The sequence below is a fragment of the Alexandromys fortis genome, unplaced genomic scaffold, assembly GCF_014885135.2.
Source record: "Alexandromys fortis isolate MF-2015 unplaced genomic scaffold, M_Fortis_MF-2015_v1.1 scaffold_29, whole genome shotgun sequence".
Taxonomy (NCBI): domain Eukaryota; kingdom Metazoa; phylum Chordata; class Mammalia; order Rodentia; family Cricetidae; genus Alexandromys; species Alexandromys fortis.
The window spans coordinates 13,532,704-13,548,022 of NW_026067891.1; the positions used below are offsets into that span (position 1 = coordinate 13,532,704).

General features: G+C 45.8%; 1 protein-coding gene across 3 annotated transcripts in view; it reads left to right on the forward strand.

The window, feature by feature from the left end:
* The window catches only part of LOC126497976 (sorting nexin-29), a 356,924-nt gene that overhangs the window by 165,144 nt on the left and 176,461 nt on the right, over positions 1-15,319 (forward strand). For all 3 annotated transcript variants that reach the window (XM_050136295.1, XM_050136287.1, XM_050136280.1), the window contains exon 9: positions 531-637. In XM_050136295.1, the coding sequence (XP_049992252.1) occupies positions 531-637 (107 nt within the window). The remainder of the gene's footprint in view (positions 1-530; positions 638-15,319) is intronic.

The window sequence follows — 15,319 nt, forward strand, 5'->3', positions numbered from 1 at the left end:
AGGCCATACCTTTTAATCCTTCCCAAACAGTCCCAGCAACAGGGGACCAAGTGTTCAAACATAGGAGCCTATGGAGGCTGTTCTCATTCAAACCACCACAGCCTGGGACCTCGTACCAGTACTATTCCATAGCAAACTGTAAGCAGGTACCATCTCCCAGAACAAGTTTGGCCAATATTAAAGATGTGTGCATCAGCTTGTGCCCTGCTGAGATGTTTATACTTTCCCCCAAGGCTTCCAGGGTGATGAGGCCACTCTCCAAATACTCGTGCAGAACCCAGTAACCCTTATACCTTCAGAAGACTGTTTATTCTCCCTTGCTTTGTTCTACTGTAAGGGTTTTGTAGTGATGAAGTAATTACTAATTGTATTGTTTTCCCTTATCAAGAGCTTTCTCACTGGAGAAATTGTAGCCTTGCATACACATGTGCATACATATTAAATGAATTAAATACATGCATTAAAATGAAGGGAGAGTAATTCTTGATTCATGTTAAGACACTTACCTGAGTGTGTTTCTTTTCTTAAAGTTGTACCCAGTCTTTGGAATGTTGATGGAGAAGTTACAGTCCCTGAACAGAAGCCTGGGGAAGTTGCTGAGGAACTAGCAAGCTCCTATGAGAGGAAGCTCATTGAGGTAAGGCTGACCCAGTTGGGTCCCACGACCCAATTCCTGATTCTGTGGTTATCCCTAATGCTGGCTGCTCTGTCTTGACTGAAGTGAGGGCTGCCTGCCATGGCAACTAGCCAGTACAAGATCCAGAAAGACGAAACATAAAGATAAAAGATAAACTCAGAGCACTGGATGAGGAAGGGAAAGTGGGTTCTCTGAAGAGCATTACTTAGCTAGAAGCACTTGGCTCCTGTGGCAAGAGTGTGTCAAAGCGTGCGTGTATAACACTAGAGAAGATCCAGTCAGAGAGCATTTGCTGTGGGAGCCCGAAGACTTGGGGCTGCAGCCTGAAACTCATGGTAAAAGAAACATGGTGACTCACTCTTATAATCCGGTACTATAGAGGCAGGGACAAGAGGACCAGATAAGCTCCAGGCCAAGGAGAGAACCTGTCTAATGAGGTATATGTGATTTCTAGAGATATCATCCAAGGTTGTCCTCTGGCTTCCACACACATGAACACAAAATCTGCACACATGTATGTATACACACACATGAAAAGACTCTAACCTCAGATGTGCAAGATTTAGAGAAGAACGAATCCATGTACAACCTCATTCTTGTAAATGTAGGCCATTGTCAGATGCTGTGCATATTTAGTGGAGGATGAGCTGACTGCCAGAGGGGACCAAGCACAGCTGATGGAAGATGTAAGTGGAGTAAAAAAGAGAGGCTTTGGTAATGGCCAGGAACTGAGGACTCCACAGAGAACCTTTGCTAGCCATTGTCTTGAAGAGGTTGCTCTTACCTGTGTCTTGGTTCAAGTGTGTGTTCCCCTGAGGGAAGCCTGACAAAGGTAATAAACAGAGGGAAGCATGCCCATGTGCCACATAGGCACACATGTTCAGATGCAGTCTAGGGAAGATTCCTGGTTGAGTCCAGTCACATCTTAATGGAACAGTGCTCACGGAAGCACATACCTGTAATCCAGGACGGTCACAAATCTAAAGTCAGTCTGGGCAACTTAGTGAAACCCTATTTCACAGTTATAAAAGTCGGGGTATAGCTCTGTGATAGAGTGTGTAATAGTATATGCCAGGCTCTAGGGTCAATCCTTGCCTACAAAGTTAGCATCTAATGATGGTTTAATATTAGAATATTCATCTTACAAGTCACCTAGGTAATAATAACATCAAGAGTCTTTGAATTTTTTGTACATGTGCGCATGTGCTTGTGCTTGTGTGTGTAACATTTATCAAGAGTCATTGTGTTTATGTGTCTCTGCATGTGTTAAATTTATCAAGAGTTTATTTTTTATGTTTATTTGTGTGTGCAGGGGAGGGGGCTAGGTACACATGCCACAGCATGGCTCCACCACTGAGCCACCCTCAGGCTCCAGGTCACCACTTTCACTATGCTTTTTAAATTTGGTTCCTAAGCAGGAGGAGAGCAGTGATGGAACAGATAACTTGAGTTCTAACTCCATGAGGTTAGGGGAAGGTCAGCTGCGGTTGACAGGATGGACTGGTAAGAAAGGGTCAGAAACCAGGGCCAGGAGAGCTCTGTTCAATTGCTCTTCTCAGTGGGCCATGAGACAGTGTTGGGTGGTGGCAGTGCCTGAATACTGGTTCCCCAGAGCTGTGGTGGAGTGAGAAACAGTTCCTGCCTGCAGGTCAGCGTTCCCTAGAGGAACAGACCTGATAGAATGAATCTATCATCAGTCTGTCTGTCTGTCTGAGACTTACTAGAGTGGCTTACAGGCTGTGGTCCAGCTAGTCCAACAAAGCCTGTCTACCAATGGAAAGTCCAGCTATCCAATAGTTGCTCAGGCCATGAGGCTGGATGTCTCGGCTGGTCTTCAGTAGACACTGGAATGCTGAAGAAGCATGCTCTAATGCCAGGGAAAGGAATGGACTTGTCAGTGAGAGCGAGTAGCAGGCAAAGAGAGCAAGCTTCCTTCTTCCATGTCTTCATATAGTCTGCCAGCAGAGGTGTGGCCCAGATTCAAGGTGGGTCTTTCCACCTCAAAAGATCTGGATTAAATGTGGGTCTTCCCATTTCAAATGATTTAATTAAGAAAAATCCCTTTGATGTATCTATGTTGGAGGAGGGCTACTTGTTGGTTCCTGGCAGCTTGGTAGCTCAGACCCTAAATAATCACACAGAAACTATATTATTTAAATCACTGCTTGGCTCATTATCTCTAGTTTTCTTATTGGTTAACTCTTATATCTTAATTTAACCCATTTTTAGTAATCTGTATATTACCACAAGGCTGTGGCTTATTGGGTAAAGTTCTGGTGTCAGTGTCCAGCGGGCTACATGGCATCTCTCCTAACTCTGCCTTCTTTCTCCCAGCATGTCATTTAGTTTCCCCCTCCTCATAAGTTCTGCCCTATCAACAGGCCAAGGCAGTTTTTTTTTTAATTCATTAATGGTAATCACAGCATACAGAGGGAAATCCCACATCAGATGTACCTAGTCACTTGGGTTTTGGTTAATTCCAGGTGTTGTTAAGTTGAAAACCAACAATAGCCATCACAGGTGTCTTCTAGTGGATACCAAATTCCTAAAGACAGAAGCTTTGTCCTGCCTAAGTCAAGAACTTTGTATTGACAAATAAGTGATAAGCAAGCTTTGAGTAAATGTATTTTTAAATTCCCCCGGACAGGGCTGTGTCCATTTAGTCAATGAATAAAGAATCCATAAGCCAGGGGAAAAAGGGCTATAGAGTGAAGGTGGGTGGGGCTATAGAGTGAAGGTGGGGTGGGTGGGGCTATAGAGTGGAGGGGTGGGGCGGGGCTATAGAGTGAAGGGGTGGGGTATTTCGTCATCAGAACCTGATAGAGAAGAAAAGAAGGGCTGTGACAGTTGGAGGATGACCTGCCAGGGGAAAACATGTGACGAGCAGCTGACTCTCCAGTGTGTCCTATGGTTCCGTGCAGTGGGCAGGCTTCATGCCCATGACTTATGGCTTCCAAAGAGTTGCTTGAGGAAGACTCAGTGCTCTCTGGCTACTGACCCCACTTTGCAAAGTTAGTCGATTTGCTAGATTTTTCAGCAAGAGAGAAGAGAGCATCTTATCACAAACACGTATGCTCTTCATGTGCCCTGGGATGCTGAGTTCACTGAGGAAAAGAAAGGGTTCATGTGACAGAAGGGACAGTCACTGGTAGTATTCTAGAGAGCTGAGTGGGGAGTAGAGGGGTAGACATGCTATAGGAGAGGCCACAGCCGCAACAGCATCCGTGCAGTGCAGGGTTTGGGGTGCTGTGTTAAATGTGAGGAGAAAAGCACAGTTTAGTTGTTCAGTTAAAGCAGGCTATATTTTGGGGTACACATGGGACTCTCCAGCTAGCTGTCTCACCCTAAGTCAGGATTTGAGAAAGCAGCCTTTCTAGACTCTTGAGGTCCTTTTCATAGGATGTTGGGCCTCATGAAGCCTGGGCATGAGGCCCAGTGTAACTTCCTGAGCCTAACTTGAATTTGGAGAACCGTCTCTGGCTACCCAGCCTAGGCCTGGCTCTGCTAAGCCACCACTGCCGTGGCAGAATGTTATTGGCCCTTGTTCCTTACTCTGTCTCAACCCATCCCACGCTTCTCCACCTCCATCACAACTCTATATAAGCTCCTGCGCATTAAAGGAGTTCCTGCTTTGACAGACTCCTGACTCGGTGGGTGTGTTTCTCCCGGTAGCCAGGGGAGGGCTGGGTGGTTCTATGGGCTCACCATCCTGCTCAGCCCCAGGGAGAGTCTGACTCTGCCCATCCCCCTTTCTGCCAGAGAACCCGGCAATAGGAGAGATAAGGTGTTACGGGGGCAAAAGAGTCATTGTTATACATTGTTAGAAAGATATAATGACAGGGAAGGAGCAAGGGTAAGGAGATATATTTAGCTTATAAGTATTTAATGTAGGACAAACAGGAACTGATAACTGTCTTAACCACAGACAGAACCCTTAACCTGCAAGGTGTATTTTTCTTGTTTTGGAGGAGGAAGAGAAGGGCATTGCTCCAGAAGAGGGCAACAATATGTCTTGCACACATTCCATGTTATTATATGCTCCTGTGGTGACCTGGAGTGGACCAGGCTGGGCGTTCATAAGGGTTAATGTGGACAGAGCCTTTCTAGACATATATTTGTAGCTGACCACAGCTTCGGCATACATTTAATGTTCTGTAGACGCAGCTCCCCACAACATTTAATGAGTAGACTCAGGTACCTTGTAAAGTACTGGTAGAATATTGAGTGTGGGTCCTGGAGCCCAGATTAGAGTGACAGAGAAGTCCTAAATACGGATTCTGATGGTAAGTGTTAGATGTCTTCAGGGGAGAGTACTTGTCTGGTGTGATCGAGGCCCCAGATTCAATTCCTAGCATGACAAATAAAGAGTAAAAAGAAGGAAAATGCTTCTGGGAGGAAACACGAGCCCACAGAGGAGGTAGGGCTGGAGGGCCCAGAGCAGCAGGCATTGCACAGGATCAGGGGATGCTGAACTTAGCCTGGGGAGGACCCAGAGCAGCAGGCGCTAGCACACTTGTCAGTACCCAGACTGTGCTTTTCTTAATCCTGTCTTCTCCCCCATAAACTCTTGTGCCCCTGCTCCTCTGATAGAGCTGGTGGTTGTAAAGATGGGACTGAGGCCTAGATAATTTTTCAATGGCCTTTACTTCTCTAGATTGAATTCTCCCATTGTTTTCTCTGCAAAATGGCTTACCTGTAAAGAGAGAGCAGGCCATTCATTACTCCAAGACCAGCAGAGTTTTTACAGATGTCTGTGGGGACCAGCCTTGTGATCCTGGGGAAGCTGCAGGGCAGAGGCGGAGTCATGAACTGTCTGGAGCAAGTCTTTGAAGGCAGCTCAGCAGAGGCTGGCAGCTCACCACAGCTGTTTTACGTAGCTCCTCCCTCCTTCTTTGGGACCCCAGTGATGATGCTCAGAATTTTCTTTGTAAACCTTCCCCTCTCTCTTGAAGATCTGAAACGTCAGATTTGTTCCTACCAGAGGTTTTGAAGTTCAAAGATGTTGGCTACATCCAAGATACATCTAAGCTCTTCTTCCCCTCTTTCAAGTGTAATTCCTGTGGTCCCCAATCTGAGAATTGATTAGTCCAGTCTGGCATTGGCCTCCAGGAAATGTAAGAGGTGGGTAGTGTTTGGACTTTGATCATTCTTCTTTTTGCCATTGGCTTTTGGAATCTGGTGGCTTAGAGGACACTTGACACCACATGTCAGAGGAGTTCCACTTTTCCACTTCTTGTTGGGTCTCTCTAAACTCAATGGAATACAACCAGTTGCCCCCCTTGAATGCTACTCTGGGGGGGGGTCAACAGAACCTCTTCCTTGTATCTGTCCCTGGCATTGTGGCTCTGCCTTGGTGGAGTTACAAGTGCTCTGCCCTCTCTTGCTTCATGGATTCTGAGTTGTGCAGAAGTGTAGCCTCCAGTTTAGCGGTCAGCAGCAGTAATACTGACTCTCCAGCTCATCTTGTATGTATGTATGTATGTATGTATGTATGTATGTATGTATGTGTATGTATGTGTGTATGTATTATGTATACAGTGTTCTGCCAGCATGTATTCCTGTATACCAGAAGAGGGCACCAGATCTCCCACCCTAATTTAACCAGGCCAGTGAGAGACCAGTGAGAGAGTTCTCAAAAAGCAAGGTAGTTGGCTCCTGGAGAAATGATCCCTAAGATTGACCTCTGGCCTTACATACATGTGCACACATGTGGATGTACACCTGCACTCACACATGTAACCATAGGAACACATGTACTCAATACACATGTACACACATGCACGAACCAAAAGTCACCACCACCACAACACAACCCAGTCCATCCCTTCTGCTCCAACAGAATCTATTTCTCATCTGTCACCAGTGCCCCAGTTATAAGAGACGTCCCTTATGCATAAGATCAGTGGATGCCATGTCCTTTTGTGGCCTTTCTGCTCTCTGCACCCATGCTCAGATCCTTTCTTGTGCTTGCTGACTGGGTCTGCTTGATTGGGAACTCACACCTCAGCTTTTGGCACCTCTTGTATGTCTTGTAGTGCTGCATGTACAAACTCTTTCCCTTTTACGTAACGTGGGAACTGGGTCTCACACACTAGGCATCACATGACTTGAAAATAGACAACAAAATCTTCCCATCATGCTTTTCGTTTGGAGCATCAGGGTAATGTTGATGTCAGCTTGGGGTTCTTTCTCCTGAGTCCTCGTGCTTAATCTCTTTTACGACAGTGACCAGTGGCTACTCGGGAAGTATCAGAACCTGTCTTGCTGACTTGTGAAACGATGCCAGCAAATGTTGGCTTCATGTGCCTGAGGTCCCGGCTGTTTGGGGAGCTATCTCAGTTTACTAAAGTGATATTTATCCCTGCCTGGGGGGGGGCAGCCTCAAAGCAGCACAGTACTCAAAGGGAAATCCATAGAGTCAGTGTGTACTAAGACTCTTCACGAAAAAAGACACCTGCATTCTCTTGATGGTTCCCTTCTTTATTCTTCTATGTCCTTTCCATGTTCTTTCTACTGGGTCTTTTTTTTAATATTTATTTATTATGTATACAATATTCTGTCTGCATGTATACCTGAAAGCCAGAAGAGGGCACCAGACCTCATTACAGATGGTTGTGAGCCACCATGTGGTTGCTGGGAATTGAACTCAGGACCTTTGGAAGAGCAGGCGATGCTCTTAACCTCTGAGCCATCTCTCCAGCCCCGTGTTCTTTCTACTGTATACCTTTTTTCTACAGCTTATATTCTCCAACAAAGTTTTTTCAAGCAAAATAGGAATTATAATGTGGTTACATTCTGTTTTTCAGGTGAATGATTACAATGAATACAAAACAAACAGTAAAACAGCATGTTTTCCATCTCCCTCACACGACTAAACATTTTACATATTCCAGGTGAAAAACAAATTATCTCAGAACTCACATATATTTATACCCAAGCAACTTGTTCTAGATTAATTGTGTGGGCAGACAAGCTATTCTTCTCAGCCAGGTCTTTTACTCACAGGCTGAGTTTTGCAGTTACAAAGATTATCTTGAAAGATAATCTTAAAAGGAATCACAAACCTAAACTTTTATTTATGAAAAGGAATCAATCAGCTCTACTTTAAATCTGTAGTGCACATACCCATTCATCAATAGTTTCTTATATCAGGAGATTGAGGGCAGACATGGGTACAAGGAATTAATCATCACATTGGTCACTGACCAATCCTAGCAAGAAAGGCGCATCAGCCAATGACAATTGGGCTGCTTTGTTCTTGTTCCCTGACCTTAACAGGTTCCTCACTCAACTCTGTGTCTTTCTAAAACTTTGTATTGACTTCTTGGGTTTTTCACCTCAAAGCTATTTAATAAAAACTCCTTAGTCTAACTTTGTTATTTTCAAAGCTTAGTTTCAGCTACAATGCACTCTGAAACCTGTGAACTCTTCTCCCAACATTAAGATTAAAGGAATTTAAACTATCTGGGCTACTGGGACTCAGTTGTTTTTCTTAATCATTAACCTAAGCCACAGTCTATGCGTCTTCTCAATAGAAACTCATGGGTTCTAGCTGTGTGACACCTCCTTGTTTATATTTTTATCACTGAAACTCTATTTAAACTAACTTTATTATGATCAATCAGACAGTACAGCTTAGGAAGGAATTATCTTCATAATAATCCACAGGTAGAATACCCAGTAGAACAGGATGTTTCCATGAGATAAACACACTTCATTACAGGCAGTGGGGATCTCCCCACACCCATTCACATGATGTAGATACCAGAGAAGGACAGCAGCGGCAAACATGCTAAGACACAGCCCAAGCAAAAGACATTCCGGGGTCTGTGGTCTCAGGGCCTTGCCCGCCCAAGACTGAGCCATCAGAGAATTTCCTTCTCGTGGGCTGACACCTTGAACTTCAATTGCCACCTGCTGCTGCCCTGACATGCCCATTTCTTTGCAGTGTGTGGTGCTCTTGGATGTGTGTGTTCCTGGTTCCAGCTGGATACCTAAGCTGACTTTACCATTAGCGGTAATCCTGGCATCATGATTGAAAGAAGTGTCATTAGCACATCATTTATTTCACCTGTGAGCAAAATTCAGGGACTAACAACACTTATATAGTAAATTAAAAAGACCCTGAGATTTAGAAAACCCATTGACAGTTAGTGCGTGTAACTAGCCATGCCTACACAGAATGGACTGGCTTGTCAGTCAGCAGCCTACTTACCCCTTCCTTGGAGACTTAGTCATTGGGACACAAGGCCATGTGACCACTAGTTCCTCAGGGAAGTTCCCTGAAGATGGAGAAAGCAGCTGTGTTCCATATGGTACTCTGTGTGTCTGTGTATACACACATGTGTATGTATACATATATAGGCCAGAGGCTAACATCAGTTGTCTTTCTCTACATCTCTCTGTTTTATTTTGAGGGAGTTCTCTCACTGAGCCTGGCTGCCCAACAAGCTCCACCTCCCCAGCTCTGGGATTACAACTGTATACCACCACGCTTGGCTTCTTATCTGGCTGCTAGGGAAAGAACCCAGTCTTGGTGCTGGCATGGCAAGTGTGTTTCTGACTTAGCCATCTTCCTAGGCCCTCAGCAGTCTTGTTGTAAACATTTGTTAAAATTTTGTAAACATGTGGGTTTATTTGCAATAAAATATTCTTGTTTCAAAGGAAAGAAGAGAAAAAAATTATAATTTCATAGTTAACAGTAGTTCCTTAATCTTGTCAAATACTTAGTGAGTGTTCATATTTCCAGTTCAAAGTAACATTTGAATAAGAATCCAAATAAGGCCCACACATGCAGTTAGTGGGTAGATCTCTTCCATTTGGTTTAGTCTGAATGTTTCTTCATCTGTCTTTCCCTGCCTCTACTCCTCATTCCCTCGAAGCCTTTAGTTGAGCCTGGGTGATTGATTCTGGAGCATTAGTTCCGGAAGTTGTTGAACAAAGGCTTTGCACTAGTGAAGCTAGTGAAGGTCCACGCTGTTTCTAGGCTTTGTGTTGATGTAGTGTTTGGATTCTCTAATGCTCACTGCCTCCCTACAGACAGACTATGGTCAGGAAGGGATGAACCACCTGCCCAGTTCCCAGGGCTCACTCTCCTGCCCCTGCTCTAGAGCATGGGCTTTGCTGAGCTGTCTTCTGTACCAGCCGGACTGGGTTCCAGCTTCACAGAGCAGTGTTTCCTAGCAGAGGCTGGTGCGGTACCTGCTGTTCTCATGGCACATCCCATCTCCTGTACCGATGGCTTATGTCTGGGGCTGTCTCTGGCCTAGGAGTCAGGAGCATTTGAGAATGAACAGATGAACTTCCATAGAGACACACTTGGAAGATGAGCCAATACTCCTTTTTGGGCAACAGATAAAAATACTTGTAATTATAGTGGCTGGTTTCAGCTCCTCAGCTCTCCACTATTTTGGGCACTTGTTTGCTTTCTCACTTTTAGGCAGAAAGTGGCTTCCTGAAGCTCTTCTGGACCTGTATCAGGGGTTGTCTGGCCTTGCTTTCAGAGGTTCAGAAGATACAGTTCTGTCCATTGGTGTTGGCTCTGCCTGCTGAAGGATCAGGGTTGTTGTGAATACAGGAGTGGTCGACCTTCTCTGACCTGAAATGGCTGCAGCTTAAGTGTGGAGTTGTGCAAATGTCAGAGAGGGCGGGGGGGGGGGGTGTTGTGGGATGATGAAAGTCTGTGCTGATGAGGGCTCTGCAGGGCGGCAGAAGGCCACTGATGTGTTAGTAAACCCTCGGGGGCACTTGCCGCCTTCTTCAGCACGGTTGTCACCTCCCTTCCAGCTTGTGTCATTTTCTCAGATGCACACCTTTTCTAACTTGACCCCTATTCTTTTTTTCCACGTTTCTTTCCCTCCTCATCTTTCCTTGTTCACTTCTTTTTCACCTTTAAGATCTCATCTGAAGATGGCTGTGGTGGGGACTGTCAATAATCCCAGCACCTGGGAGGTTGGGGTAGGGGCATTGAGGCTAGCCTGGGCTAGTGAACATTTTTTTTTTTAAATTAAAGTCATCTTGGAAATCTCTGGCCATTCCTCTACTCTTCTGCAAATGGGGTTCAATCCTCAGGTGTCCTGTAGCATCCTTTGTGTCTTGTATGGGGCAGTTTTCTCTTTATTTGCCTTGACTGTGTTCTCATTTTGTTCTTTCTCTCCCCAAGTCCTCTCTGCTGTAAAACCAGTGAATGGCTGTGGGGTTGTCCCATTTGCTGTCATATTATGCTGTGATAGCCAGACATGCAGCAGGACCCCTGCCATTGGACTGCTAACTATCATTTCAACAATGTTTTTGATGAAGACTACAGGAAAGCTGGCCCAAACTGGCTGTGGCAGACACAGTACATTCATTTATTAAGTCCTATCTCATTTTTCTTTCTGGACAGATGGAGAGGTGCATTTCCTAGTGTTTTTTTGTGCCTAAGTTGGGACCATGTGACTTGTTCGGGTCACTGGGATCTAAGGAGAACTGATGAGGGCCATCTAGGCTGGAGGTTGAAAGACTTGGGGAGTGTCTTGGTTCTTGTTTCCTCAAAGGGTACCCCTGGGAGCTATGAATTCTGTGTAGCCCAGTAACAAGATGACACTACTCTGGTCCCCAAGTTGCCGCTTTGAAGGGAGCTTTGCTGATTTGCCACTGACCCACTGTGACCGTTGTAAAAGCAGGAGTGGAATTTTGTGTGTTCGGCCAGGGAGAAATTGGGTGCTGCTGAAGAACATAGCCTATCCTGACTGTCTTCAGTGAGGACAAAGGATGGTGTTGGATATAGCTAGCTGACTCTTGGGATGGCTGCTATTTCTCTTCATCCTTGCCTCTGTTATGTCTGGGTTGATTTTGGGTAGCTTTCCCCTTCATCCCCAGATGCTTGTTATCCCCCTGAGCAAACGTTTTCTTCCAGGGTTACATTCAGAAAAGACAAGACTTTGCCTTTTAATTCCTGGCCAAAGCTTTGCATTGACACTGGCAGTCAGCTGAGACTTCCCTCCTGCTCTTCATCTGGTCTAGGACACAGACTAGGGATTGGGGTGTACCGCTAGGGGGAGTGGATGCTTCGGAGACAGTCAGCTCAGACTCACGTTAGCGCTCGGTGAATGAATGAATGGACAAATGAGATGGGCAGATGAATAAACCTCCCGGACTTTTGGGCCCCTGTTCTACCAGCAGAGTGTGCTTCATCCAGATCGTAGCATCATATGGTCACCGAATGCAGAGAAGTGGGCAGTGTCAGTGTCTGAGACCTCGCCACGGAGGGGGATGGTTTGTATGTCCTGTCAGCCAGGGTGGAGAGGGGCAGTCCAGGTTGCAGGAAGAACATTACAAGTCTGATGGGCTGATAGACTCAGGAGTGAGACAGGTACAACACCTTCAGTTCATTAGTTGCAAGGTTTATTGTATTTTTAGTTTTTTTTTAAACGTCAGCATACAAAAGAGTTGTTTATCACAGCATTTTCATAGCCGTGTTGTCGTTCCTGGCTCACATCCAGTCCTCCACGGCCCCTCCCCTGTTCATTTTTCAGGAGTCTTTTATGTTTTAGGTATGACAGCTAATGTTTCTTTTTAATGCATGTGTGTTTGTGTGCATGTGAATCTGCCTCTATGAGACAGGGCTTCTCATTGGTCTGGACATCACCAATATTGTTAGATTGGCTGGGAAGTTATATAAAGGCTCTGGGGTCACACTTGGGTCCCCATGCTTCTAAGGTAAGCACTTTGCTGACTTAGCCATCTTCTCAGCCCTGGTTGATGTTTCTTTTTCCTGAAAATGGTTGGTTGGGAATTCCCTTTCCCCACTCTTTCTGCCTCACTACTGCCCAACACAGGCATAAGTGTTCCTTGTCCCCCTCCCACTTCCTGGCTGTTCTCTGCCGCTAGGTAGAAATTCCCTTTTAGGCCAGCCAGCTGTTCCCTTCTGACCCTAGGGGGATTTCATTTGTCAGGTAAGCCTGTGGTGCCAAACGCTTGTGCCTGCTCTGGGCCCTGGGGGGTGGGCAGAGATTTTGGCTTGAGTAGTTGACAAGATTTGACTTGGAAAAGTGTTGCCTCAGGTGCCTGTCACTTCAGAAATGGCCCTTGATCTGTGAGTCCCAGACTTGGGCTGAGCTTCTGATAGTGAAAGCTTCTGTTGTTTATCTGACGGCTCTGAAACCTTCTGTCATCTGTTCTCGGAACTGACACAAGCACAGTGGCTTTGGTTTTACAAAGATCAGAGGTTTGGTTGACCATCCCAGGTGTGTTCACCAGAGACCCACTCATCTCAAAATAAATGAACGGATGGATGAATGATTTAAGCTAAAGTGATCGGGATCCCTATCCCACCCCACCTTTTAAATTTTTTGAGACAGATTTCACTACATAGCTCTGGCTATTCTGGAACTCACTGTGTAAACCAGGCTGGCCTTGAACTCACAGAGGCCCACTTGACCCTGCTTCACAAGTGCTGGTATTAAGGTCCCGTACACCAGAATAACCCATTGAGACTCCCCACTAAGTACCTGATACGTCAACTGTCACTCTGAGCCTGCCATCTGATCTTCAGACCCACCTAGTACAGTGGGCAGGGGTGGAAACTGAGGCTTAGAATGGTGGAACAGTGACCTAGTTCTGAGGTCCCATCACATCCTAGTTCATTTATCCATTTGTCTTTGTAAAACTGTCACCGTCCAGGGCCCTGAAATGTCTGTGCTATCTTCCACCAGAAGACTTCACTGGGTGCACCGGGGTTCTGAGTTGGGCTGGGAGTGACTCAGATTATTACAAAGCAAATTCATCAAGTGAATTATATAGCTCAGCTAATGACTTTGTCCCAGTAGCTGTGCAGAAAGGCCAAATTGAAAATTTTTGTTTAATCCACGTTGGAGGCATGCTGGAGTGAGTTTAAAAGAAAAGCAAAAGCAGCCAGCTCCTGCTCCTTTAGGAGCTGTGCACATCTTTCTGGGTGAGCCTTTCTGGCTGGCTGCATTTACCCCGTGTTTGTTTACAGGTGTGTTTTGGGGTACTTCATGTCTCTAGTTTGTTGTATATACTCTCTGCACAGTTCTTTTATAGAGGAACTGAGACGTTGTAAGTTTGAGAGTGTTTAAAGCCACCTAAGTGCTCAATGATAAGGTGGGTCAGATTCCAGACTTGAAGCTCATAGCCTTTCTCCTTTGGAAACATTCTGTGTTCATGTTGCAAGTGATTGTGGTTTGTTCCTACATTGGTCATGGGAAGATCCGACATCAGGGCTCTGGGTATGTGTACAGGCCCTGCCACTTCAGCTCTTTCTTAACTATAACTTGGGGATAGCCCTTTCTCTCACTCCCTTTTTTCTTCCCTCCCTCTTCCATCTTTGACAAGGAGGTCTCTTGTAGCCCAGGCTATTCTCACACTCTCTGTGTAGCTAAAGTCTTGGATGCTGCCATGGGGATTTAAACCCAGAACTCTATGTAGCAAGGGCCCCAGCAGCTGGGCCATGTCCTCAACCACAGGGATTACCATTTCCAATGCCTCCTCTACAGATGCAGGAAGCAGTCACATGTCTGCACCATTCTCCCCTCTTTTGGGAGGGGCATATGCTGTGCGGGGGTGTTCCCCTTTGTCTCATTACTTTATGGGAGAGTTCTAGTGACACTCCTGAGGTAACTAGTCCTGAGTCCTGCAATACACAGAACAACCCAGTTGTGCCTTTGCCTTGTGCCCCCTTCTCTGGTAGGCTAGGTGGCCTGGCCATTCACTCAGGAGGATTGTAGAATTAGGAGCGGCAGGGCTGCGTTCCCTCCATTCCCTTCCCTTCCCTCCTTTCTCTTCCTTCCCTTGCTTTCTCTTTCTTCTCTCTTTTTCTTTCTTTTTTTTCTCTTTTTTGGATACTGTTAACTTTATTTCTAATTTTTCCATTGACGTTTTTTATTTATCATTTAAGGCAGATATACATACCTTAATTTTCTTTTTTAAAAAGGAATTTTATTTATTTAGTTTACATCCCAGCTGCAGTTCCCTCTCCCTCATCCCAGTCCCTCTGTCTCATCTCCTTTCTGTTCCCATCCCCAATCTACTTCTCGTTTCTGTTTAGGAAAGGGCAGGTCTCCCATGAGCATCAACAAAACATGGTATAGCAAGTTGCAGGAAGACTAAGTACCTCCATGTATTAAAGCTGGGCAAGGCCACCCAGTATGAGGAGTAGGGTGCCAAAAGCCTGTGAAAGAGTCAGAGAAGCCGCTGTTCCTGCTGTTAGTAATCCCATAAGAGGACCAAGCTACCCAACTGTCAATATGTGCAGAGTGCCTAGGTCAGTGACAGATGCTTTTCACAAGCTTCTCTTCCCCTTAATGAGGCTTTAACATGCTCCACCCTCACGGCACGTGCTTTAACATGCCCCACCCCTCACGGCACACCTGCAGCTTTGCCCTGTTTTGGGTAGAGTCCCTGGTTATTTAGTGAAGGAGATTGAATTGAGTTCTGATGGCTTCTTACCCTCTGCCGGCCTCTGCTTAACCCTCACCAGGTGGTTCATTTTCTTCTTAAATTGGTGTGTGTCTGTCTGTGTGGGTTTCACCACCTTCATTATATAGTCATGGTCCCTCTGTCTGTCTGCCTACCAGGGGATCAGTCTAATCCCTGTTCTTTCATCTATCAGCAGACCCTGGGCAGTCTCCGTCCCTCCCTCCCTCCCTCCCTCCCTCCCTCCCCCCCTCCCTCCCTCTCTCC